Source organism: Onychomys torridus, chromosome 8, assembly GCF_903995425.1.
Source record: "Onychomys torridus chromosome 8, mOncTor1.1, whole genome shotgun sequence".
NCBI lineage: Eukaryota > Metazoa > Chordata > Mammalia > Rodentia > Cricetidae > Onychomys > Onychomys torridus.
This window is the reverse complement of record NC_050450.1, coordinates 92,577,737-92,605,036: the sequence shown is the minus strand read 5'-3', so window position 1 is coordinate 92,605,036 and position 27,300 is coordinate 92,577,737. Positions and strand designations below refer to the sequence as shown.

The window sequence follows — 27,300 nt, the reverse complement described above, 5'->3', positions numbered from 1 at the left end:
TATTGGTAAACAGTTCAGCTCCCCAGATCTGCTGAACCTACTAAGTTATTATCTTCCCTGCTGAGTTTAGGAGACAAGGTGGCAGGAGACTCATAGCTTTGTTTCCTGTGCTAATGAATCCTTGAGGAGGCCTAGAGGTTCTCCAGAGCATTTTGACTGAAAACAAAAGAGGTTTTTACATATCAAGATGAGTGATAAAACAGCATTCCTGAGGAGGCAGGGAACCACATGCCCAGGGAAAGAAAGGACAGGCGTTTTCTGTAGACAAAGACAGAACAGCATGTCGAGAGAAGAGAGGACAACAGAGGTTCCATAGAGGGTAAGCAGATCTCCAGTAGAGTTTTCTGAGTGCCAGGAGTAGAGAGCAGCAGAGATGGAGAAAGTGGATACAGAGGACGAAGATGAGGCTGAAAGCATTGGAGTCAGTCATTAGCAGGACTATGAGCTGGGGAGCTGGACGGAATTGTAATTATGGAGACAGGATTTCATAGAGAAATAGAGTAGACAGATATAGAGCTTGGTATGCCTAGAGTTGTTCCTGCCTTGAATGCCTGGTGAAGCTATGGCTGAATTGATAGAATGTTGTCTTAGAGGAATAAAATTAACAGACATAAGAACATAGTGTACATAGGTTATTTTTTTTTCTCCCTGATACCCCTTGCTGGACGTTGCAAAGCCCCCTTGGACCCTGGGGAATCGATAGTGAGCAAGAGGTGAGGAATTCTGATGTTCAGGCATGGTATGGCTATGGGATTCTTGAACTCACAGCAGCTATGATTATTTGCACAAGATCTCTACAAGACTGAACCTATCTACATGCTGTCACAGAAGGATGGAAGGCTAATGGAACCCCACCCCTCTCTGAAAAGCCTATCTAATGTTGGTAGGAATGCATGGTATAGCCACTTTGACAAATGCTTAAATTGCTTGATAGCCTAAAAATTACCATACCTAAAGGAGAAAAGATATATATGTTAATTTCTGTATATAGAATTCCATGATATGCCTTAGAAGCTCTTTTGATATAGTACTACATTATTGCTGAATTAGTCCAACGTATGTCCACTAAAAGAGTTCAAAAGTTATCAGTCACTAATCAGGTTCATCAGGACATTATACTCTCTAACTGCTTAACAATCATGAATAATAAGCAACCATGAAACTAATTTTAAAAGAAGAAAAAATCTTTTTAAAAACTGTCTTGAATAATTTACCTTGCAAAATAAATGTGTTTTCTCCATTTTTCTGTTTGGAGGTAAATTCTGTCCTTCAGGACCCAAAGGCCTTGATGAATGAATATAAGTGAACAATAATATGAAAGGATTTCCTGATAAAATAGAAACAGAAAAAAAAAAAAAAGAAAAGATCATACTCCTGTTTAAAAGATAAAGGAATTATATTTATTTGCCTGAAATTGCCTCTTCAATGTAATGCTCAGAATATAATGCCTAATAAATGGCATCAGTATAGGCTGGTGGGCAAAAACTAGAAAAAGCAGCTAATAGATGATAAATTAGAGATCATCCAGTTTCTTGAGTTTATCTTTTTAGTATATAGGGAAGTAGAGAAATATATCTCAAATGACATGAAAGAGAAGCCCAGTTATATTTATTCAAACCAACCATAATACTCAGACATGCTAAAACACCAATCACAATGTTACTGGGTGTTTAGTGTGTGCTAGACATTACAATAAACACATTAACATGAATTATTTCACACAGTCCACACAATTACCCTTTAAGGGACTGTCATCATTTTAAAGAAACACACAACCAGCAAACAGAGGGATTAGAACTTGAATTCAGGAAATCTAGCTCCAAAACTCTTGGTCTCCTGTACCACTTAATATTGCCTCAAAACATTACAGCTGCATGGGGCTGGAGATACAGCTTAGAGGTTCAGAGCAAATACTGCTCTTAGCACCCAAGTTGGGTTCCCAGCCCGCATGGCCGGCCTCTTACAACTGCCTGTAACTCCAGCTCCATGGAATCTAACGCCCTCTTCTAGCGGCCTCAGGCACTGCACTCCCATGCATAAACCCACATAGAGACACACATATACACATAATTTTAAAACTTTTTGAAAAAAAAGTTATGTGGGGTGGAAGTCAATGTCATTGCAAACAAAAGGTGTTTTAACCTGGCTTCACACCAAAGACTTTCACACTATACAAATGTAATAACCAACATTTTTTTAATTCACAATGTTTTTTTGTTACTAATATCCAATCCGTATTTGATGAGCTATTCATGACGCTATTAGTTGAATTACAATGCTAGTTGCGACCATCGGTGAATTTTTTCTATTGTGAAGTATTAATATTCTATGACAGATTTCCACAATGGCAGATTGAATCTTATTATGGCTAACACCACCGACAAATGTTCAAACATTAGCCTCCATTCATCATATCTGCTTAACAATAGAGCCTCCACCTCATGCAAGACCTTATGCTGTGGAGGATTCCCACCAGCCCCGCCTTTGTGAGGTAAAAACTTGAGTAGACACGGAAACACAGAAAACTGACAACAAATGACCTAACAGCCGTAAAGCTGAAGGCGCAGGCAAGTTTCCCAACCACGAAGTCTCCACCCGACTAGGACAACCATTCGCCTGACCACCTGGATACCTCCCCACCCTTCCGGAAGGATCCTTCATCCAGCTGCACTGAGCTTCGCTTTCTCCTTCAGCATTGCATTCATTCTCTCCTCGGCCTCAGAGACAGCTTAACCCCGTCCTCAGCAAGTCTCGCCTCTCCGGCTCTGCCACCTCACGGTCCTCTAAACCCTGGTCTCTGAACTGTCCCACCACGGCCCTCGAGTCCTGCATCCTGCGCATCAAGTCAGCTCAGGAGACGCTCTAGCCTCCTCCCTCTCTCGCTTCCTCCCAGCGAGGCCCCGCCCTCTGGGTCACCTGATCAGCCCGAAGCTCCGCCCATGGAACTGCCTTGAAGAGTCCGGCGCCTAGATGGAGCCGCTGGGTCCGCCCAGGCCTGGGGAGCCGCTGAGCCGCCGCCGGCCAGCACCTGCCGCATGGGCGCCTCCCGGAAAGCACTGAGGTGGCACGCGCGTCCCCACACCTCACAAGGGCCTGTGACCTCACCCGATCCAACCGAGGATCCAACCGAGGCCGGTGGTGGACACCATTGGGAGACTGTCCTCCGACTGCGGGCCCGCTGCCTCCTGCTCAGCTCGCCCTCATTCTCTGGTGCTCTCTGCCCCTCTGTGGCCTGTCCCCACCTTCAGGTTTGTCTTCTGCACGTCCTTGGACTACCTCCACCCTCCCTTCTGGCACCTTCCATGCCCCCTGTTCTCCAGGGGACAGCAACTCGAGGTCATTTGTCCCACTGCCTTGCTTAAATTAGGCCCAGCTGCTTCCTTTGGGGCGAGTTTGAGGCGGGAGATGGGGGGTTGTCCTGAAGATGAAATGATGTCGCTGTTATATCCCCCAAAGTGTACAAGTCCTGTTCTGTGAATATAAACGTTATTTAGGCCGTACTGAATTTGTCAATTCTGTGAAGCGAAGAGTGTGTTGAAAATACCTTTCTCCAAAAGTCTGTGACAAAGAGCCTTTAAGTAAACAAATCAAAAAAGAAATAAAGACAGAAAGCAACAAAACTTTATTACATGTTTTTATTTTAGGGGAATGTGATACACATGCCTTAGATCCATACATGTGGAGACTAGAAAAGGATTTAAGGAGTTGATTCTTTCCATCATGTGGGTTCCGGGTACTGAACTCACACCATCAGGCTTGGTTGCACATACTTCACTCTCTGAGGCATCTTGCTGACCTTCAAGGATCTTACCTTTATAAACAGATCAGTAAACTTCAACACATTCTTTATTTCACAGAATTTACAAATTCAGTATGGCCTAAATAATGTTTATATTCACAAAACTGGATTTATACACTTTAGGGATATAACAGTGACATCATTTCCTCTTCAGGACAACCCCCCATCTCTCATCTCAGACTCCCTCCAAAGGAAGCAGCTGGACCTAGTTTAAGCAAGGCAGTGGGACAAATGATTATAACCTGTTGAGAGCTGTGGAGTCTAGACTCACTCAGATCAGCATGTGACTACCTGTCCAACAGGTTTCCTCAGGGCAAGGCACCAGTAGAAACGTACTCTCATTTGACAAGGACAGCATAGGAATTTGCAAAATTCATTCAGCTTACAAGCTCTTTTCTCTCTCATTATATTGTTGATTTATATGGGTTGTTTTTAGTTTTACTTTGTCAGTCACACATGCAACAGCTGTAATTTTCCCTCAAAATTATGCTCTTTCTCAAATACTTTCCCCTAAGTTTCAGCAAGGGGCTAATGCTTCTCAAAACTCTTATCTGGAATTACTAACTATAACTCCTAATCCTGGGAACTTTTCTGACTCAATAGAGACAATGAGGTACATATGAGAAAACACTTGGAACATTAACCATGTCTTCACAGTTCTGGAAAGGAGAGTAAGGCATGCATACAAAAAATATGGGGAAAGTCACAGGAAAACACATAGTGCCAACTGTTGAGAGTAAGTTCCCTGGACACCAAGTATATAGACAGAATCAATGATAAGATCTAGTATCCAGTGGGGAAAAATGCAATATAAAATATGGGATGGATAGACCCATCTTCACCACACACGGGAGCTTATATTGGTGGAAGAAGTACAGTGTAGTGAGACAGGGAAAGAATGCCTTACCAAAGTCTGCCTTCTGCAGAGAGACTGAGACATGGGACCCTCTTGTAGAGAAGGGACTCTACAAAAGCATATCTTGCAGACATGAAAGAATGGTCTAGGTTTGAATATTGTAGTCCTTAAAGCATTGTGCCCATGTCCATCACTTTTTAACTTTGTAACCACAAGAGCTGCCAGCTGACATAAGTGCTGTGACAGCAGGGTGTGTCTGGCTCCATACTTAGTGAAGCAGCAAAAATGCTGAACTCTGTGTCTAGAATAAGGTTATGCAGGGGGTGGGAAAGTGTATTTGGGGAAGCATAAAGGGGAACAATGGAGGCTTTCATAATGATTATGATGTACTCCCTAAAATATGATATATTTCTTAAAGTCAAAAATAAAAGCCAGGTGGTGATGGCACACACTTTTAGTCCCAGCACTCGGGAGGCAGAGGCAGGTGGATCTCTGAGTTTGAGGCCAGCCTGGGCTACAGAGTGAGTTCCATGAAAGGTTCCAAAGCTACACAGAGAAACCCTGTCTCGGGGGAAAAAAAGGAATAAAAAATTCAAAAATAGGAGCCAATAATAAAGCTGTTCCTGTAACTCTGGTAAGAAGAACTCTGTTTACATATAAATGAAGACTGATGGAGCTATTTGGAGCCACTTGAGTGCGATTCACCTGGTAGTCAAGAGTTTTTCCTTCCACCTATGATGCCCTGTCCCTGACTCAGGACCAGAACCCACACCAAGACTGTACCCTGGCAATAACTCAAGTTGAATTCTCCCTTGTCTACATTGGGATGAACAGCACAGGCCTTAGGTAGATGAATACAATTCATATTCTGCCGTTATGGTATGCAATGGACAAATTTCTTATGCCCTTTGTTGTTTTTTTTTCATCTTTCCAAAGTTATAAGAATTTAAAAATAATGCCTGTGGTGCTTAGCAAATGTTACACTATTTCATTCATTCATTGATACCCATTCCTGTCTTAAAACCCTGATTTGTAAACATTTGGTATTTTATTTCTATTGCATTTATTTTTAAATTAACAATTCATAGCTACTATGTTATGAGGTCCAGTGTGTTTTAATATACGTGCTGAGAATAGGATAATTGAATTAAATTTGTTAACATAGTCATCACCTAACATTTGAAATTTACTCCACAGGCAATTTTTAAACATAGAATACATAATAGTAACTGAATACATAAAATAGTAACTGAGCACTATGCAGTAAATGTCAAACTGTATCCCTCTTATCTAGCAGAAACTTTGTACTGTAGTGATATGTAAGTAGAGGCTTTGTGTCCGGCTTTAAGTGAAATGTATAGTAAAGCCTTTGTGCCTGCCTTTGAGAGAAATGTTTCAGCAAAGCCCTTGCCATGTTTGGGTTAATCAGTAGAGGCTGAGAAATTGTTTTGAGACTGTTTAAACCTGAAAGAAACGTTGTCTCTCTGGAGTATGCACTTGGTGCTACCTGAGAGCGTGCAGCCGCACCAACCTTGGTCCTAAGACACTCTTGGCAGACCTGGAGTTCTTACTTTTGATCAAAAGGGACTGAGATCTGTGTGGGTTGTCTGCTCTCATGTGCAGCAAGAGCAAGATGACTTTAGTAGTTGAACCTTTCCCAGCCCCAGTTAACCTTGTAATTGTTTGAATAAAGAAACGAGTGAGTTACTGGGTGTCAGTATTTCCCAAGAAGCCTGTACCTGTCTGCTCCTTTGGAAAATGAAGGCTTAGCATCTTGGTGAGCTTCTCTCTCTACTGAAGTACCTGTGACCTGCCCCAGCCAGCAGGGTTTCAATGGGGGTAACCCACCTGTGGGAGCGAATGAAAGGAACAGGGGACACGAGAGACGACAGCAAGACAGGATTCTGATCAAGCTGCAAATTTTATTTTCCTCAGCAAGGCTTATATAGCATAGGAGGGGATTGTGCAGGAAGGAGGGAAGGGGAAAGGGTGTGCAGCATGTGGAAGGAGTGCAAGACGTGGGAGACATGCAGATTGTGTAACTGCAGGATGTCAGCTAAGTTCAGGGGCCATTTGTTCTGTTGCTAGGCTACCAGACCATGGAATGCTCTTTACGTTTGGTTGTCATGGCACCTGACTGTGGAATGTCTTATCTTTGGGAGCCTCTGGTTAGTAAACAGGTGTTACTGTTCTGGGGAAGGGCAGTGGTCATATGACTTGTTCTCTGGCCTAGCTAGTCTTTTCCATGGTTCATGTTTGGTCCCTGACAGTGACCCAACATCAAACAATACTGTACCCTTTGAGCAATCCCCCTGTGTTGTTGGGGGCTCTTGCTCTTAGAAGGGCCCACCACCCAGAGGCTTTTTTGTTTGTTTGTTTTTGTTTTTGTTTGTTTGTTTGTTTTTTAAGACAGGGTTTCTCTGTGTAGCTTTGCGCCTTTTCCTGGAACTCACTTGGTAGCCCAGGCTGGCCTATTTTTTGAGGCAGAGTTTCTCTGTGTAGCTTTGGAACCTTCCCTGGAAGTCACTCTGTAGCCCAGGCTGGCCTTGAACTCACAGAGATCTACCTGCCTCTGCCTCCCTAGTGCTGTGATTAAAGGCATGAGACACCACCACCAGGCTATGGAAGCTTATTCTTAATTATAAATATCTGGCCTTAGCTTGGCTTGTTTTTGCCAACTTTACTTAAATTATCCCATCTAGCTTTTGCCACTAGGCTTTTACCTTTCTCTATTTCTGTATACCTTTCATTATTTCTTATTCCATGGCTTGCTGTGTAGCTGGGTGGCTGGCCCCTTGCATATTCCTCCTTCTCTCACTCTTTCTTTCTACCTTTCCTCCCAGATTCTCCTTCTATTAATTCTCTCTGTCTGACAGCCCTGCCTATCCTTTCTCCTGTATTGCTATTGGCCATTCAGTGCTTTATTAGACCATCAAGTGTTTTAGACAGGCATAGTAACACAGCTTCACAGAGTTAAACAAATGCAACATAAACAAAAGTAACACACCTTAAAATAATATTCTATAATACCCCTATCCCTACTCCTTCTCTGAAAAACAACAATCTGTTCTCTACTTCAAGACATCTATTCTCATATTCTTCACCTATGTGAGATCATGCAATGTTTGTCCTGGATCTGACTTATTTCTTGTAGCAAAATGCCTATCCATTTCCTTCATGTTATTATATTACAGGGTTTCCTATTTTAAGGCTAAAATAATCTTTAGCTGTGAATGTATACATTTTCCTTATCCATTCATCCATTGGCAGCCACTTCTGCTGTCATATCTTGGCAATCATGAATAGTACCATAATAAACATGGCTGCATAGCTATCTTTTGATACACTGGTTTCCATTCCCTTGGGATTGCTAGATCATATAATAATTCTACTTGTTGTTGTTGGAAAAACCTGCATACTTTTTCCATGACAGCTATAGTAACTTACATTCCTACCAACAGTATACAAGAGTGTATACTTTATGTTGCTGTGATAAAACATTAACCAAATGAATCTGGGGAAGGAAAGGGTTTATTTGGCTTACATTTCCACATCATGCTCCATCATGGATGGAGGTCATGGCAGGAACTCAGGTAGGAACCTGGAAGCAGAGCTGAAGCCAAGACTATGAAGGAATGCTGCTAACTGGCCCGCTTTCCCTTGGGCTCACTCAGTTACCCTTCTTCTATTACTCAGAACACCTGCTAAGGGTGGCACCACCCACAGTGGGCTAGGCCCTCCTCTGTCAATTATGTAATCAAGAAAATGCCCCCACAGATATGCCTACAGGCCAATCTGATGGAGGCAGATTCTCAGTTGAGACTCCCTCTTCCTAGAAGTTCCTCAATTGATTATTGCCTCTTCTCAGGTGTCTCTACTTCATGCCAAACTGATAAAAATCTGCCCTGCACAGTGCCCTTGTCTCTACATCCTCACCAACACTAACCATTTGCCTTTTTTGCAATAGGTGTTTTAACAAATATGAAGTGAATCTCACTGTATTCTGTTTTCATTTCCCTAATGAGGCATAATGCTAAATATTTTTCAGATATCTGTCAGCCTGTCTTCTTTCCAGGAAATGTTTGAGAGCCTCTAGCCATTTTTCCCACACATGAAAAGATTTAGTTATTTATTGTTTATTAAATTTGTTATTTGACAACTTCATACATTGATAACTTCCACTCCCTGCATCCTCTTATCTCCCTCCCACCACCATTAACACCCCCAAGTCCCTTTGATGTCTCTTTGTTGTATGGCCCAGTGAGTTAAACAAGGGCCTGGGACCAAGTCTGGTGAGTTCACCGGGACCTTTCATCTGTTTCTATTGGATTGTTTCCTTTCTTGCTATTGAGTTGTTGGAACTGCTTATATACTTTGGATAGGAAGCCCTTATCAGAAGTGTGTTTTGCAAATATTTTCCCACCTTTTAGGTTGTGTCTTAACCTTTGTTTCCTCTGCTTCTGTGTTTGTTCCTGCTTTTGTTACCTCTGCTTTCAAGATCAAGTGCAAAATTTTGCCTAGGCCATTGTCATGGGATTTCCTTGTTCTCTTCTAATAGTTTTACAGTTTCCGATCTACATTTAGGTATTTCATCCATTTTGAGTTAGTTTTTCATATGTTATAAGGACCCAATTCCTTTCTCTGGTGTGTAGATATCCACTTTTCTCAGCAGCATTTAGGGAAGAGACTGCCATCTCCCCATTGGGTATTCTGGGTCCTTTTATTAAAACTCAGTCAGCTTCTAAGGAAGCATAAAGTCTTTGTCCATCATCAGAAGCCCACAATAAAGAAACATTTCTTAAAGAGATTTGTGGAGACTAACTTAATTCCCATGTGCTGAAACTCAGTAAAATTTAAATGAGACTAACACACTTTTTTTTCCCCCGAGAATTTTACTGCCAGGAACACTTAGAGGAAAGTACACACACACACACACACACACACACACACACACACACACACACACACACACGAAAAGGAACTGAACCTGCTAATGCATGCTGTAATCCAGCACTTGGGAAGCAGAGACTTCATGAATTGCCATGAGTTCAAGGCTAGCCTGGTCTACATAGTGAGTTCTAGGCTAACCAGGGCTACATAGCAAGGCCCTGTCTCCAAAAACAAAACAGTACAAAAAGAATCTGCATAGATGACTCAGCCAGGAAAATGTTTACCTTGCAAGCCGGAGGACCTGAGTTTGATCTCCAGAACATACATCAAAATGCCAGGCATGGTGGCATGTTTTTGTACTTGGGAGATGGAGGCAGACCCCTGGGGCTCACTGCCTAGCCAACCTAGGTTTACTGGAGTTCAGATTGAGAATTTTGTACTTGACTAACTGTATATACGGAAGTATACCAAGGAAACATGATCTTCTGCTCCTGTATTTGTTTAGAGGATACAAGTTCATGCCATGATGGGATAAGACTCTGGGGCTCTAGGAGGGTGAGTTTATTTTACACATTGGAAAACTAAACATAATTCATGGCCAGAGGCTAGACAGTGATGGTTTTAGACTATATCCACAAAAACTTTTTGCTGTTAAAAAAATTTTTCCCACAAATTTAGTGACTTAAATGACATAAATTTATTACCTAACATTCCTAGAGGTCAAAAGTCCAAAATGGGCCTTACAGGGATAAAATCAAAGGGGATGGACCTTCTGGAAGATGTGGGTCCAGGCTCTAGATCAGTGCCTCTCAACCTTCCTAATACTGCATCTCTTTAATACAACCCCTCATGTTGTGGTGACCCCAACCATAAAATTATTTTCTTCTGTAGCAATGTGTATAACAGTGATTTTTCTGTTAGGAATTGTAATATAAATATCTGATATTTAGGGTATCTAATGTGCAACCCCTGTAAAAGGGTCGTTCAACCCCCAAAGGGGTCTCGACCCACAGGTTGAGAACCTCTATTCTAGGCCATACACACTGACTGATTTATGGCCAATTCATTCTGACCTTTTGTCATCATGATTCCTGCTCTGACCCTCCTGGGTATCAGAAGGACTCTTCTAAGTATATAGTACCAACCAGACAATCCAGTAATCTTATCTCAAGATCCTTAATTATATCAAAGCCTTTTGTTTCATGTAAGGTAGCATAGTCTCAGGTTGCACTATTAGATGTGGATAGCTTTGAGGAAGGAGGGACAAGAACTCTGCCCATAGAAGATGGGACCTGCTCAAGAGGTGGCAATTGTCCCAGCCTCAGTTGAACAATGGTCGGTTCAGTGAGCTACTTACATGACTAGAATATGGCTTATGAGGTGACATTATACAACTAAGTTCTAGAAAGTGTTGTGACTTCTTCCCTAGTCTCTTGGTTACTTACTCTGAGAAAAGTCGGCAAATAGGTGGTCCCCATGGAGGTATCCCACTAGTAAGGAATGTCTGTCACTACCAGTCAGCAGGGACTAGTTGGCTCCTGCCAAAGGCCATGTGAGTAAGTCCTCTTGGAAAAAAAGATCTTCCAGCTCTCTTTAGCCTTCAGTTGACTGAAGTCCTAGCCAATAGTTTGAACTCAACATCATAAGACTCTGAGCCTAAACCACTAAGTGAAAGCTATTCCTGAATCCATGAGTCGAGAAGTTGGGCAGCAGTATTTTTAAGTTGCTAAATTGTAAAGTGACTTGTTATGTACTAATAGGTAACACAAACAGTCCCCTAGGTCACTTCCTAATCCATCATGGCTGCTTGGCTTCTATTTCCTCTACATCCCAGCCTACAGAAAAGAAAGGGAAAAGCCATGCCTGTCCCCTTAAATGGTGTTACTAGAACTCATGCACCTTCTTCATGTGCATCTTATTATCTAGATGGGCATGGACCATCTATCTGTAAGACTAAGGAAAAATATGCTGGGAGACTATTAACAATCTGTCCCCATGATGATTACAATTGTCAGGAAATGCTAAGTCCAGCCCACACCCATCAACATTTTTCCATTGACCATCCAACTGACATTTACACACCCATCACTGACCCCTCCAAATCCTGCCAATTGTGCATTAGTCACTGGACAGCCCAGCTAATATATTTTGTAAAACAATTCATTGCGGAACTTTTTTGCTTAAATTCTTTTCAGAGTAGCCAAGAATGTAGCTCAGTTGGTAGAGTTTGTTTACAATGCATAAAGCCCTGGGTTCAAATCCCAGCACTCGAAAGGTGAAGGCTGGAGGATCAGAAATTGAAGGCCATCCTAGGTTGTATAGTGATTTCAGAGTAGCTACATGAAACTGTCTCAAAAACAAAAAGATCATGGGGCTGAACACATCTGGTTGAGACAGGAGTCTCCACTCACTGGCTAGCCTCCTGTTCTGTGGTTTCTTTCCTTTTGTTCTGACCAGGCCCCTTGCCTTTGGTTGGTGCCACTCACATTCAAAGTGAGTCTTTCCCCTATTTGCTGTGATGGCTAATTTTGGTTATTTGACCAGATCTGAATTCAGCTAAAACCTGCTTTGGGGTGGCCCTGTACACCTGCCTCCCAGAAGGAAGGAGAGGGCCCTTCCCTGGAGTGAGTGGTACTTCCTCCATTGCCCAGATCTGAAGTCTAAAAGAAAAGTTGTTGCTAAGAAAAGTGGTTGCTGTTGCCCACTTTTGCCCCTTGCTGGTGAGTGCATCCACTCACTTGCAGCCAATGCTGCTGCCCATCCTTCACTGACAGAACCCAGCTTCGTTAGCCTTCTAATGCAGACTGAAGACCAGCATCACTCCAGGCCTTCAGCACCAGATTGTGACTCTGCTGCTGAGGCATCCAGCTTCAGGGACTGAGCAGCTAGTGGGTGTTCTCAGCCTTTTCAGTGTGCAGCCATTGTTGGCCTACCCAGCATGCATTGTGTAAGCCAGCCTAGTAAGTCTTTTGTGATATATATTCATTCTGTAGATTCGCTTCCTCTAGTCCAGCAGTTCTCAACCTGTAGGTCTTGACCCCTTTGGGTCGAACACCCTTTTGCAGAGGTCACCTAAACCCATCAGAAAACAGATATTTACATCATGATTCATAACAGCAAAATTACAGTTACAAAGTAGCAACAAAAATAATTTTATGGTTGGGGGTCACCTCAACATGAGGAACTGTATTAGGGGTCACAGCATGAGGAACGTTGAGAACCACTGCTCTAGGCAATCCTAACACAGTTGTTGCTCCACCTCCCAATCACCTTGAGATGTGGACAGTAAAGATCACGTTGATGAAGTTTCATATAGAAAGGAGGACTTTGTTGGAGATGGGATTGGAAGCCATTTGTGTTACATCCTGGCGCACACACACACACACACACACACACACACACACACACACACACACGTTCACATGTTGTCCATCCCCCTCTAAGACATTGTATGAGTCTGACTCTGAAGGTGATAAATTGTTTATCAGATGGAGAAAATCTCAAGACAGTAAAACACACAGGTGGTGCCTCACCAGCTGAGCCAAGTTTTCAGAGAGATCTGGAGCAAGTAGAGCAGAGGAATAAACTTATTTGAAAAGCTTTGCTTTGAGAAGAGAGATCCTGATTGCTCTGTTGCACAGGACTTTGTAGGGAAGTTTCTCCAAACTCAGCCATCCTGAACACCCAGAAGCACTAGCATCCTCGTGGCATGCTGGTTTTTCAGGTATGCAAAGTGCAAACCTTGTGAAGTCAAGAAGGCTTCCTTCAGATTTGAAGGAGAGGCCTAAGGAGGTCAGGCAATGTGTGCCAGGATCAACCCCTGGAGATAGTAATGCACATAGCTGTTAAAAAAAAAAAAAAAAAATCCCAGCAGAGCCAGGTGGATCTCCATGAGTTCGAGGCCAGCCCGGGCTACAGAGTGAGTTCCAGGAAAGACACAAAGCTACACAGAGAAACCCTGTCTCGGCGGTTGGGGCGGGGGAGCTGCAGTGAAGACTCTAGGACATTGGAGATGGCAGGAACATAGACTCTTCTGAAGAAAGCTGTAGGTAGTATGTAGACGCAGCCTACTAGAAGAGCCATATGGGCCGCAGGGACAGGGCTGCCCAGCACATCATGGCTCACAACACCCCAGATTTAGGACGCAGAGCTATAGAATAGTTTGCCATGAAAAGCAAAAGTCATTCTTTAGTCTCACTCTTTCTGTATTTCAATTCCCGTACTTCAAATTTTATTTTTTAATTTCTGTGTGTGTGTGTGTGTGTGTGTGTACACGCGCGCGCGCGCACACGCGAGTGCATGTGACATGTGAACAGAAAACTTTGTGGAGTTGCCCCTCTCCTTCCACCTTTCTTTGGGTTCCAGGGATTGAACTCAGGTCATCAGGCTCCCACGGCCAGCACTTCACTCACTGGGCCACCACACTGGTCCCCATTGCTTCTCAAAGTGTGTACTTGTTTGTTGAATTTTTTCACAAAGGTGCCCAGCTTAGAACTTCTTCAGAGGACACTTTGGATTGCACAGTGGCGCTGTTGATACTGTGGAGACTCTCGAAAAAAAGACTAGCTGAATTTTTCATCAGAAGATGGACACAAACTTCTGAGAGCAGAATGTTAGGGTCTGGATACCAAATACCTCCCCTTGCCCCATGCACACACGCAATTACTAATACCTTATTTGCCCCAGACTCACCACCATTGCAATAGTCAGAGTGGTTTTAAGGAGGTGTTAGGATCAGAAAGTCTCTGGACCTAATCAACAGATTCACATTATATTTATATCAAAATGCAATAGATTCATAATTTGATGGCATTGAGGTGGTGAAAACTAGGAGAGAGGGTCTGGCTAGAGGAAGCAGGTCACTGGGGGTGCATGCCTCTGGAAGGCTATCTCATCCCCAGCCTTTCCTCTTTTCCTGTCTACACAAAGAACAGTCTTCACCATGCCCTTCCACCAGTGTTCCTGTCTTACCGAAAAGCAATGGGTCCAGCCAACCATGGGTTAAAACCTCAAAACTGTGACCTAAAATAACTCTGTCCTCTTGTATTTCTCTCAAGTGTTTGTCACAGAAACGATAACACAAATATTCCATCCCCAGACATTTAGTTACCAAATGTCTAAATGTAAACCCTGACAAGACCTCAGACAAGGTTGACATTCAGGGTGATACACCCATAGACAAATCCCACAGGATTTCAGCATGAAATGATAGTCAGTGTCCACTCAAGTATTTTTTTTATGATGTGGTATATTGTGTTGCCAAAAAATGTTTTTTTGATTTATGTGTATGTGTGTTTTGTCTGCATATATGTCTGTACCCTGCATTCATGCCCAGTACCTGAGGAAGCCAAAAGAGGACATCAGACCCTCTGGGACTGGAGTTACAAACAATTGAGAGCCACCATGTCAGTGCTGGGAATTGAACCCTGGTCCTCTGGAACATCAGTGGGTTCTCTTAACCATTGAGCCATCTCTCTTTTCCCAAATGTTTATTTTTTTAAAGATTGGGGGGGGGTAGTGTCTCACTATGTACCCTGCTGACCTGGAACTTCAGAGATCTGTCCTCTTCTGTTTCTCAAGTGCTGGGATTGAAGGCATGTATTACCATGCCCTTCACAGGACTTTTTAAAATTATGCACAGGGAGGAGGGTATGTGCACTTGAGTGCAGGTGCTCACAGTCTCCAGAAGATGGCAGCAGATCCTCAGAAGTCAGAGTTACAGGTGCTGGCATGGCCTTACCTGAGTGCTAGAACTGAATTTGTGTCTTCTGCAAAAGCAATTATGCATTCTTAACCACTGGCCATTTCTCCAGCCTCCCAAAATGTTCATTATGTAAAGAATTTATGAGGCAAAGAAAAAGACTGTTATAAGTATATCCTTATATTCGTTGTTTTTCAGGAAACCCCATCTATTGCTTCTTTTAATTTTTGTTGTTTTGTTTTATTTGTTTGGTATTTTTTTGTTTTTTGTTTTTTGTTTTGTTTTTCAGAGCTGAGGACCAAACCCAGGGCCTTGTGCTTGCTAGGCAAATGCTCTACCACTGAGCTAAATCCCCAACCCCTATTTGTTTGTTTTTAAGGAACTTGTGGCTATGAAGAAACTCAAGAATTCCTAAATCAAAATGAACCAAAAGTTAATTTTCAGGGCTGGCAAGATGGTTCAGTGAGTAAAGGCACTTGCCACCAAACCCTGAGTTCAATCTTCAGGACCCACTTGATGGAAGGAGAGACCCAACTCCCACCAAGTTATCTTCTAAACACACGCATACACACAAACACACACACACAAATATAATTTTTTTTAATGTTTCAAGGGATTTTTCGTGTGAGTGAATATCTGGCTTTCTGAACCCATCCACCGATGAATGTCTACAGTATAGTAACTGAACTAATGATAAACTTCTATGTCAGGACACATACATACCACCAATGGCTCTGAAGTATTCTAAAGTTAGTTTTTTTCAAACAAGCATGCAGAATCACTGGGAGAGCACGTTAAAACAGATTGCTGGACTCCACCCTCAAATTTTCCACTTTTTTTCTTTTTTGAAAATAGATTATTTTCTTACATATTCTGATTACAGTTTCCCCTCCCAGTTCCTTCCCATCTCCCCTCCCATCCAGATCCACTCTGTCTTTAGAAAAGAATAGGTTTCTAAGAGATAATAATAAAGTACAGAAAATAAAGTATTATAAGATTAAAACAAAAACTATCACATCAAAGTTGGACAAGACAAACTAACAGAAGAAAAAGAGCCCAAGAGAAGGCTCAGGAGTCAGAGACCTGATCTTTCACACACTCGGGAATCCCATATAAACACTAACCTGGAAGCTATCATAAACAGAGGACCTGGTACAGGCCTGTGCAGGCCTTGTACATGCTGCTTCCATCTGTGAGTTCATATGAGCTTCGCTCATACTGATTTAGAGGCCCTGTTTCCTTGGTGTCCTCCATCCTCTCTGACCCTTATACTCTTTCTGCCTCTTCTTCCTTGGGGTCCCCTAAGCTCTGCGGGGAAGAGATCTGATGACTGAGTGTTCCAAGGTCTCTCTCTCACTCTCTATGTAATGTCTGGCTATGGGTCTCTGTATTTGTTCCCATCCCCTCAGATTTTCTTATTCAGTCCTTATATGACATATGACAGCATTCTGTATATATGACAGTGGCCTCATAAGATTATAATAGAGTTGAATTTTCTTATTACTTAGTGACATCGTAGTTATCATGTAATATATAAGCATGTAAATTAACCTGTTGCTGTCAAAGTATAAAACATACAGTTCTATACAGTATACAATACTTGATAATAGCTATGTTGCTGGCTTTGTATTTACCATACTATGCTTCAATTGTTATTTTAGTGTGTACTCCTTCTGTTTATTTTTTTTAAATGCTTACTGTGAAAAAGTATGTCTTGTTCCCCTGGCAGCTGACTCTTATCTTTTGTTTACCATGTCTTATGACTGTATCACTAGGCCTTCTGACATGACTCACTTGTACTCCCCAGATTTATGTGTCCACACTCCCACAATAGAACAACTCAACATTCCTCAGAATGTATGAGAGAGTTTGGGATAAGACTTGTCAATTTTCATTTCTTGGTGTGTGTGTTTGTATGAGTGTGTCTGTCTGTCTGTGTCTGTATGTACATACATGTGTGTGCAGGTTCCCATGGTCACCAGAAAGGTAGCCCCTGTTGCTGGAGTTGCAGGTGGTTGGGAGCTGAACTCCAGTCCTCTGAAAGGGCAGAAAGCATACTCAACGACTGTCAACTTCATTTTTTAAACTTTCTAGGTGACACTGCTACTGTTGGTCCCAGGGCCACACTGTGTCACCAGCCATTTAAAGTAGAAGTTAGGCATATAAATGGTCCTGAGAATAATTTGCCACGAAGCCTTCACTGGTTTGTGATTCCCACAGGCAAAGCCTAAGCTATGTTGACAAGTCTGTTCTGCTTTGTTTTCAAAAGTTCCTAAATAATCCCCATTTTAAGAAAAACAAAACCTTAGAAAGTAATGACCTTCTCATTTTTGAAATTCTGGATTCCAAAGCTAGTTCCCATTCCCACAGTTATCACTATTCTGTTACATTTGGAAGCAGTGACACTCTTTGCACCCAGAGAAATCAGAAATAACAACACAGGAAGCATGGGGTAGCCATAGGCCAATTTTTTTTTGGAAAGCACATTTAATTCCATTACACAACTCGGAGGAGGTGGTGAGGAAGTCAGGAAGGTACTTAAGTAATTCCAACCAGAAATTGACAAAGAGAAATATCTTGGTGTCGTGGGCAACTTCAGAATATCTGGGAGAGAAACAACTGACTCCAAATGCAACAATGTATCACACAGGCATGTTCGTTTCCTGTTACTGCCCTCAGACACAGAGACAGGACAGAAATTACCTGTAAAGGAACAGGGCACAATCCCTCTGTGCCGGATTGCTCAATGCCAGAACAGTTTTAGACAGTCACTCTCATGATACCAAACGGACTGTTCCTCTGCCTCTAGTGAAAACAGCTCCAGGAATCCCAATGTACTGATGAACATTGCTGGTCCTCAAGAACCACAAGCCTCATTCCAGAAACAGACAAGATTCCCACTCACCTTTTAATACATTTCCTTCTTCCTCTGATACTTTCCTCATCTAACTCATCTTCTCTAAAGAAAAATCCCACTCTACTCTCATGGACTCTGCCTCGGTAGCTAAAGGTTACGGTGAATATCTAAACTTCTTAGATCCATGATCATCCTTCCCAGTCCCTCTTTTATCCCTCTACCATATTTCTACCTCCTAACCCTAGACTCACCCAAGGCAGGACAGGACAGGACAGTCATTGGCTTATTCCTGTTCTCAACACTAATACCTGGGCCAGCCACTCTTTCTGATGGTCTTCCCTGATATGAAGATGCAAATGTATGCAGTGTGAACAAGAAATAACTAATTGGATGATAACCAAGTGCTACATTAGATGCACCTATTAACAAACAATTCTGAGAAAGAATGAGACTCACTGAGACGTTATGAGAATGACATCCACTCCCAAAAGCCAAGGAAATTCAGATTTCTCAAAGCTGAAAGACAAACACTAGCAACAGCAATACATGCACACACACACACACACACACACACACACACTAAATGTTTTCGGTGCTTGGAATCAAACCCAGGGCATTCCATAAGCATCCTACCACTGAGCAACATCTCAGTCCCCTTATACACACGCAGTATCTTGGCTGCATGCTTCATACCATGTTCAACCTCAGCATCTTCAGATGTTGATACCAAAGCTGAAACTATAACTCAGTTGGTAGTGTTCTTGCCTAGCATGTGTGGAGTCCCAGGTTCTATTCCCAGCACCTCATAAATCAGGCTTGATAGCACATGCCTGCAATTCTAGCACCTGAGAGGTGGCAGCAAATAGGGTTGGAAGTTCAAGTCATCCTTTGCTACACAGCAAGTTCAAGGCCATCCTGGGCTACATAAGACTCTGCCTTTCAAAAAAATTAAAAGAATATTGACACTTGAAATAGACCTTCCAAGTACCTGTTCCAAACTCATTATTTTTCAGACTGGAAAACTGAACTCCAGAGAAAAGAAAGTGGCTTTCTTTTAATATTAAAAAAAAAAATTAGCTGCATCTCTGAGGCCAAGACTCAGACCTTCTGGTCATCAAGAACACTGTTAGAGGTCTCTTTTCTTTAGGTGGTGGGCATTTTAACACCCTCCTTAAGAAAGGTTCGATATATCCACATACCCATCCTCACATGCTTCCAAGAAGAGGGAACCCCTTAGGGACTCAGAAACTGAGTGGCAAATTACTAAGAATGATGCCACAAGGGAGTGCCAGTATCCCATAGAGACTGTGGGTTTTTATGCTCTCCCTTGTCATCATATAAAGTTACAAATATAATAATGCAAGTATGTTTCTATACATGATCCTTTACAATGAGTGAACCTCATCATCTCTATGGGTATCCCCATAGAGAATAAAATAAAATTGCACTTGCGGCCTCCCAAATTAAAGGCTTGTCCAACCCAGAGGAGAACAGGCCACACATGCAGATCCCACTGGCCCATCGTTCCTTCCCAGCACTTTGCTCAGCAGACTAATGGGAATGACACCCTTCACAAGACACCCAAGAGGTAGCTAAAGACAATCACCCCCATGGATGAGTGTAGCACACAGAGGCAAGGGATGAGGTGTGTGGAGGTGCCTGGGAAGAGGAACAGAAGACCTGGAGAGTGGGGCTAGACCTCTAGATCTGACCATAGCCCTCTCCCCTGAGGGGAAAGCATTTATTTGGTCAAGAGAGATAACCTCAGTGCTTAGCAAAAGTCTGTAACAATGAGAATGCGGAAGTAGGAGGTAAGAGATGGTGTCAACGCAACACTGACATTTCTACACAAATCTCTAGGGAAGAATGACTGCAATTATAAACTTGGAGGTGCTGGCACATCCCCCAGGCTATGCATGACCCCTGAGTGGCCTTGACATCTTCATGGTCAATAGGCCAAAGAGCCAGGTGGCCAGGACTTGCCTTGTGAGAGAACCAGAGCAGGGCTGAGGTGATGTCAAAAGACACAGGCAGCTCTTGAGGATTCGTTTCTCCTGACACCACCTCCAGCCTGAGGTGGGCAGAGGCACAAATAAAAGAGCTGGTCTCCAAAGCCAAGCAGTTTCCACCATGGCCATTGACAGGCCCAAGAACCAAAAGCTTACAAACACAGTATAGAGCCGAGAGTTGGCATCGCTTCCTCTGGAAGGAAGCACCCCAGCCGCGCCCTTCTCTTCTGGGAGAATGGCCTGACAAGGCAAGCTGGCTCCTCAGAGGTAATGAAGAGCACCTGCTCAGCATCATGAGTTCCTCTCAAGCTAAGCAGGAAGAATCCCTTCAGGAGGGATTCTGAGGACAAAGGCTGTGCGGCTCTGCCTATAGGGACACATCACACGTTTTAAATTACACATTTGCCCACACTCAACACATACATATACATACACACACAGAGATACACTCCCGCATATTGACATTTCCCAGCCCATCCCAATCCAAGTCCCTAATGCCACCCACAAATACTGTCCCCTGTAAACACGATGGCAGAGACTCCCACAATCCTGGCCTAATCTGACAATGGTCTAAGGATGACCTCTTCTCATTAAGTGCCCCGGTAGGTGATATTGGTGAAGGTGGAGGTGGCCTCTTTGAACAGTGGGTTGTTTGCCTGCAGAAAAGAACAGAAGAGAGTCTCACGGTCAGTTCCTTACCCTCAACAGTTGAATTTCATCCGAGAATTTGGCTCAAGACATCCTTCTCTAGAGCGAACTGTCAAAAGCAGCCAGTGCTCACATTTACACTTTTGCTTTGAGAATGGGACTAGACAGGAAATAAGAAGGGGAGAGATGGTGTGTTGCTAGTCTGCTGCTATTTCTGAGGGTTTTTTATTCAGCCCATAACTGTTGGTGGTGGGTACCCGTTAGGTCTTGGCAGCCCCAAAATAATGTACCCTTTTACCCCATCTCTCCTTTTCCTCCTTCTCTCCCTGCTCCTTCTTTTCCTTCATCAAGGCAGTGCCAGGCAATGTGAGCCAGAAAGGGAACCGTAGGAGGGGCTAGAACACAGAGCCCAGATTTTGCTGAATTAATTCTTAACTTGACTTATTTCTTGAATCAATTGCTACCCACAAACCTGTTGTGTGCTCAGGAAAACAGAAGGCCTTCACTGGGTTTCCAAAATCATTTCCCAACAAAAAGTGATGAACCCCCATTAATAGTAGTTCAAGAAGTTTAGAACAATCTTTGGCCCCTCTGTGGCTCAAAATGTACTACACAGTCCCAACAGAAACATCTCTGCTTCTTGGGTCCAGTGGATACAAAGTCTGGGGTCACCAGGAACAAAGTTTCAGCCTGACCCTGGATGCTCTAGAGTCAAATGGGAAAATAAAATGAACAGGAGAATGGACTAAAATTAAATATACAGATGGTTCTAAAAAAAATGCTCTTTGGATATGCTAGCAAGCTGGCACAGTGTGGGGGAAGCTGCTGAGTTCAGTCCTCAGGACCCACAAGGAAGAAGAGAACTGATTCCTTCAAGATGTCCCCTGACCTCTGCATAAATGCATGGCATGTGAGCACACACACACACACACACACACACACACACACACACACACACACTTTTTTAAAATGGTCATTTGGGTGGATTAAATCAGGATAAACTGCATTCTGGGTCCCCCAGAGAATCCCTGTCTGGAAGCTGCCACTTCTCAAAGAAGAGCCTGAAGTAAACAGATACACTGCCACTACATCTATGGGTTTGTCCCGGAAAGCAATTCCTGGAATCACCTAACTCCTTTCTGCGTCAGGAAAGCTCCTTTAATTCTCTGCCCTCAGCTTCCTTAACTATAGAATGGGGATGATAATACTGTCCATCAAAAGGGCTGTTACAGAGATAAAACAAAGTAAGGTACCACAAGCATTTAGAATAGCTCTTGGTGTACAGTCCTCGGTAAAGTTAGCCATTCTGTCACTTTCTATTCATGTTTAAACTTCGGACTTCCTCACCACTGTACAGTGTGTTCTATGTGCATGATATAGATTTGTACTGTCTCCCTCAACTGGAGGTGAGTTTCTCCTTTCGTCTCGATATCCTATGTGTGCACAGACCGTGATCATGACATGTGGTCACTGTGAGGCAGAGGGTTTTGGGTGGTTTTCATGAAGGACAGTCAAACCATCTCCCAGTGTCTAGAACAGAGGATAACTAGGGAACAACTGTCGGGGCTGACTCCGACCACAGTGAGCATCTGCTGCCTTGGGTTCTTGAACCAAAGACTTAGGAGAACATGAAGCACAGCACAGCCTCTTACTGTGTCCCACTTGGCTCTGGCTCGTTCTTCCTCAAACTTAGCAAATTCCTTCCGGTCATGGATGGTGATGAGTAGCTTCCAGATGAGCAGAGTAGCAAGACCGATGAGCAGAATGGCTCCCATCACTGACATCAGGACCACCAGGATGTCAGGACCCTTGGGACACTCTGGGAGGCAGAGGCAGAGAGCGGGAGTCACCAGACATGTCTAGGAATGAGGTCTAACAAATGAACAGAGAACTGGAAACAAGACGATCAAAACAGTAATTTCATTACTTTTTAAAGGGGACAGTCTTTAGGACAGCAATAATCTGCCCTGAGTGGTGTAAATCAGAGTTCTCAGGCTGAAGCTTACCAATTTGGTGCAGGTTCACCCAAGTGTACATTTTAAAACTTAGTGGAGAGATGGCTCAGAGGCTGAGCACTTGCTAAAATTTCAGAGAACCCACATTAAGTTCCCAGTACCCACATGGTGGCCCAGAACCATCTGTAACTCCAGACCACCTGACACCCACTTCTGACCTCCCCTGGCATCCATATGGTTCATATACCTACAGACAGGCAAGTCACTCATACACATAAATCTCAAAAACAATTTAAATTGATTTGGGGAGTGACTAAGCTTGGTGGTAAAGATCTTGCTATTTTCCATGAAACCTTGGCCTCTATCCCTAGTACTACAAACACAGGGGCGGACACACACACACACACACACACACACACACACACACACACACACACCCTTGTCAATGCTAGAGCATACCTTCCTATAAAGTGGCCATTGGCCAGAGGCAGGAGCAGCTAGCCCTTTTATATTCGGGACATTTGTTTTCTACTTACCAGAGTCCTCTCTCTTTCTCCTCTCTCCCCTAAGCGCAGGCAAAGTGTGACTTGTCCTTGGGTCTGTGCCACTGGGTACTCTGGAGCCAAGACTGCCTGGGGTTGAATACTGGCTGTAATGCTTACTTTGTTTATCTGGCCTTCAATAAACTCACTTTTCTGGGTGTCTGTTCCCTGGTTCCCCATCTTTAAAATGGAACAACTACTTACACCCATTCAAGAGCTTGTGATGAGCAACGACTGAGCTAGACAGATTTAAAGAGCTCAGAACAGTGCCAGCACAAAGTTAGCTCCTCCACAAACACTCGCTGCCCTTGTCACTGGTGGTGTTCTTATGCCTGGCCTTTTTGCACTTACTGCCCCCATCGGCAATTGGGTCTCTTGCCCTGGGTCAGATATTTACATCTCTGAGAGCTAGATGCTCGGTGGCCTTCTCAGCATCCTTAGAGACCAGGATACCTGCCAACCAGGGTAATATTTAGTCATCTAAAATCTTAACCCTATCAGAAGCTGACTTCTTTGTTCATCCCCAGACAACAACCAAAGCAGACAAGCTAGGTTACTCCTTCATCGGTCAGCCGATCACATTCTGTAGAGCTCAGCTTCCCATAAGCCTCAGGTGTCCAGCAAGTGATCTCACACTGGCAACTTCCAGTGTTATGAAACCAGGTGTTTGTATATATGGATGTTGATGAGTCTGGAGAGGAAGTCACGCCCACTTTCCACTCTGTCTCCCACCTTCTTCTCTAAACAGACACCCTAGCTCACCACATACTACCCCAAAACAACTGCTACCACAAACCACTCTGGCCATTTCCCAACCCACCAAATTATAACCCATCGATAATTAAGGGGCTCCTGGAAAGAGCTTGTGTGGTTCTAGTGTCCAAATTACCAGGAGCTAAGGGTCCCAGTTCTTCCGGGAAAAGCAACTATGAATCCTTTGAAAGTTTGAGGTACAGAGCTGACCCTCAAACCTCAAAGTGAAAATTTTATATGGTGGTCTGGGCAACACAGGTAGAATCCTAGAGAAAAACAACCTATCATCACTAGGAGTGGAAGGCAGGAGACAATTCCAGGTGCCTCTGGAGGTCCCTCACGACCACAGTAGTGGACCCACAGTGGTCCACACAAGCCTTGGAAGGGTTGGCAGATTTAGTAAACAAAGTATAGGAAGTCTAGGTTGATCTGACTTCCGATAAACAAGTTACTATTTTAGTGTATGTGTACTAAATACTGCATGGAACACATCGTGTTTTTTCTGGCACCCTATCCATGAATGAAGAGAGCCCAGTTCAGAGGCCCGTTCCATGTGGCTGAATCAATTTGGAAATACTCTTTACTGCCCTACAGTGACTCAGCCATTCAAAGAAAACATCTGCAAGGTCATGAGGTTGTGAAAAGAAAGAGAATAATCGCTTTCTAAGCTTCAGGACCCAGCTGCCCATGCTGTTCCAAGCTAGAATGTCTGGAAATAGTAGAGAGCTGGGCCAAAGGAGAGGCAGAGCCGGGGCAACAGGAAATGTGGGCCCCTGGCTGAGGGTATGACTTGGAAATACAGCACTTGCACAAGGCCCTACGTTCTGCTCCCCGCACCACAAAGTCAATGGGCACTGCAGGTCACTAGACCTGGGGATCCCATCTCCCAATGAGAAGAAATGGATGTACTGGCGAAGAACGTGAGAAGTGATCCCCCAGGGTGGTTGACCATCTCAGACGATCATTGTCTTTGCTCCCCATAACTAGTAGATTCCAGTCTTAAAACCCCAAGCAAAATGCTCTGGGTAAGTGATTCAACAGGAACACCAACAAAGGCTGTGTGACAGAGACAAACTAGTAGCAGAGCCAAAAGCAAAGAGCGAGTGCCTGTCACAAAGGGATGGAGGTGCCACCAGGGCAGGCATGGGGAATCTATGCAGTGTGTAGGAAGCTGCGGTCAAACCATACCGGATGTGCTCCTTCTCACATCTGCAGGCTCCCCTTTGCCCCTCCCATAACAGCTTTCCCTGGACTCTAAGTAAGATGAACACGACGCCCTTTCTATTCCTTAGCCTGTATATAAAGCATGAGAGGCCTAGGAGGGGCGGAGAAACTATTCCACATGAGAGCACCACGCTCTCCTCACCCAAGAGAGCAGTATTCTGGGTACCCAAGATGGCTCCTATGGATTTTCCTGCCTCCATGGTCCCACCGTCATCCCCTTCCTTCCGAATGTAGCCAAAATTTTGTAAGCAAATGAACCCCAGCACCACATAAAAACTGGATTTGATGGTTCATGCCAAACTCCAGCACTCAATCGGGAGGCAGGAAGATCAGAAGTTCAAGGTCATCCTCATAACAAAGTAAGGTTAGCCCAGGCTATATGAGATTCTCCTCAAAAAAGTGTGTGTGTGTGTGTGTGTGTGTGTGTGTGTGTGTGTGTGTGTGTATTACAGCTTATTTAATTTAGTTCTTATGGAACCCCAGTTGGTTCCCACAATGACATAATGATATTTTTAAAAAATTAAGCAAGCCTAGGCTTGGGTTATAGCTCAGGGGTAGAATGTATACTTAGCATGTGCAAGCTCTTGGATTCACTTCCCATCACCAATAAAGAGAGTGGAGCTAATTTACAGTGTTGTATGGTTGGTCTATATATGGCGGGACATAAGCCCTCTCACTTCCAGGACTTGAAGGCAAACCCCCATTTTTGTAGTCTTTTTTGAGCAGCCATTCATTTGAATGTGAGTGTGTGTGTGTGCACACACACCACAGCATATGGAGGTCAGAGTAAAACCTATGTGCGTGGGTTCTCTCCTTCTACCATGTGGGGCCTAAGGATTGAACTGAGGTCCTCAGGCATGGTAGTAAGAACCTTTACCTGCTGAATCATCTCTGGCCCAAGAGAACAAGCACTCTTCAATGTTCAGGAAGACAGCCTTGAGTCAGTCCCCCAAACCCACCACATCTTGCCATAAGGTCAGGCCTTCCACTGCACTGACAGGGTGGTTGCTCATGGCCAACATTCATCCCACAGCAGAACAAACACCTGTACTGTAAGGCCCTAGAACTTAAATTCCTTACTCCCGACATCAACACCTGAAGAGACCCAGGCTGTATGTTGCTCTTAGAGACCGCCATATTCACCTTCTTCCTCCTTAATTTTCTGTCTCCTCAATTAACAAGCCACTTTTTTTTAGATTTATTTTTAGTCAGGTGGTGGTAGCACACGCCTTTAATCCCAGCAGGGAGGCAGAGGCAGGCTGATGTGTGAGTTCGAGGCCAGCCTGGTCTACAGAACAAGTTCCAGGATGGCCAGAACTACACCGAGAAACCCTGTCTCAAAATTTTTTTTAAGTTTTTATTTTTATTTCTAATTGTGTGTGAGTGTGTGTGTGTGCGAGTGTGTGTGTGTGTGTGTGTGTGTGTGTGTGTGTGTGTGTGTGTTTGAGTCTATGTCAGATTTATGTGTGTGAGGGCAGTGGACTGCAGAGGCCAGCCAAAGGGGGTGTCAGATCTCTTAGAGCTGGAGTTACAGGTGGTTGTGAGCAACCTGATCTTGGTACTGGGAACCAAGCTCAGGTCCTCTGTGGGAGCATCAAGTGCTCTTAACCATGTGAGCCATCTCTCCAGCCCCAGTAAGTCACTTTCTTGCTAGTACTTAATGATATATCCCCTTGCCTCTTTGGCCTGTTCTGTTTGAAAGGGTTACAAGTAGAAATTCCTGCCCAACAAGGCAGTCTCTTTCTCCCTGGGGCCAGGCCAGGGCCTCAGGGCTCACTTACCTGGCTCTTCCACCACGTACAGGATGGCCCTTCCACTGGTGTCTTCATGGTACTGGAATCTGACAACACAATCATCCTCATTCTTGTAGGTACAGTTCACTGCATTTTTGCCAGTATCCACTGACATAGGGAAGAGAGAACACAGAGAATGAGAAACCAATCAAATCCCAGAAGATAAGAGCTTTTCCCAAACCCAGGTCATAGGACATCGGCCAAGTGTGCGACGGGAAACTGCCTGACGTTAAGCAAGATGCCCAGGGTGGAGATCATGCCTGGCCATTGGCA

The 27,300-nt window shown here is 43.8% G+C and overlaps 1 protein-coding gene across 1 annotated transcript in view; it reads right to left on the bottom strand.

Moving 5' to 3' along the window:
- Positions 1–20,081: 20,081 nt before the first annotated feature.
- Positions 20,082–27,300, bottom strand: part of Itgb3 (integrin subunit beta 3) — a 55,266-nt gene continuing 48,047 nt past the window's right edge. Inside the window, 3 exon segments of the mRNA XM_036195317.1 lie at positions 20,082–20,768; positions 22,413–22,579; positions 27,016–27,135. Coding sequence (XP_036051210.1) covers positions 20,703–20,768; positions 22,413–22,579; positions 27,016–27,135 — 353 coding nt within the window. The 3' untranslated portion in view covers positions 20,082–20,702.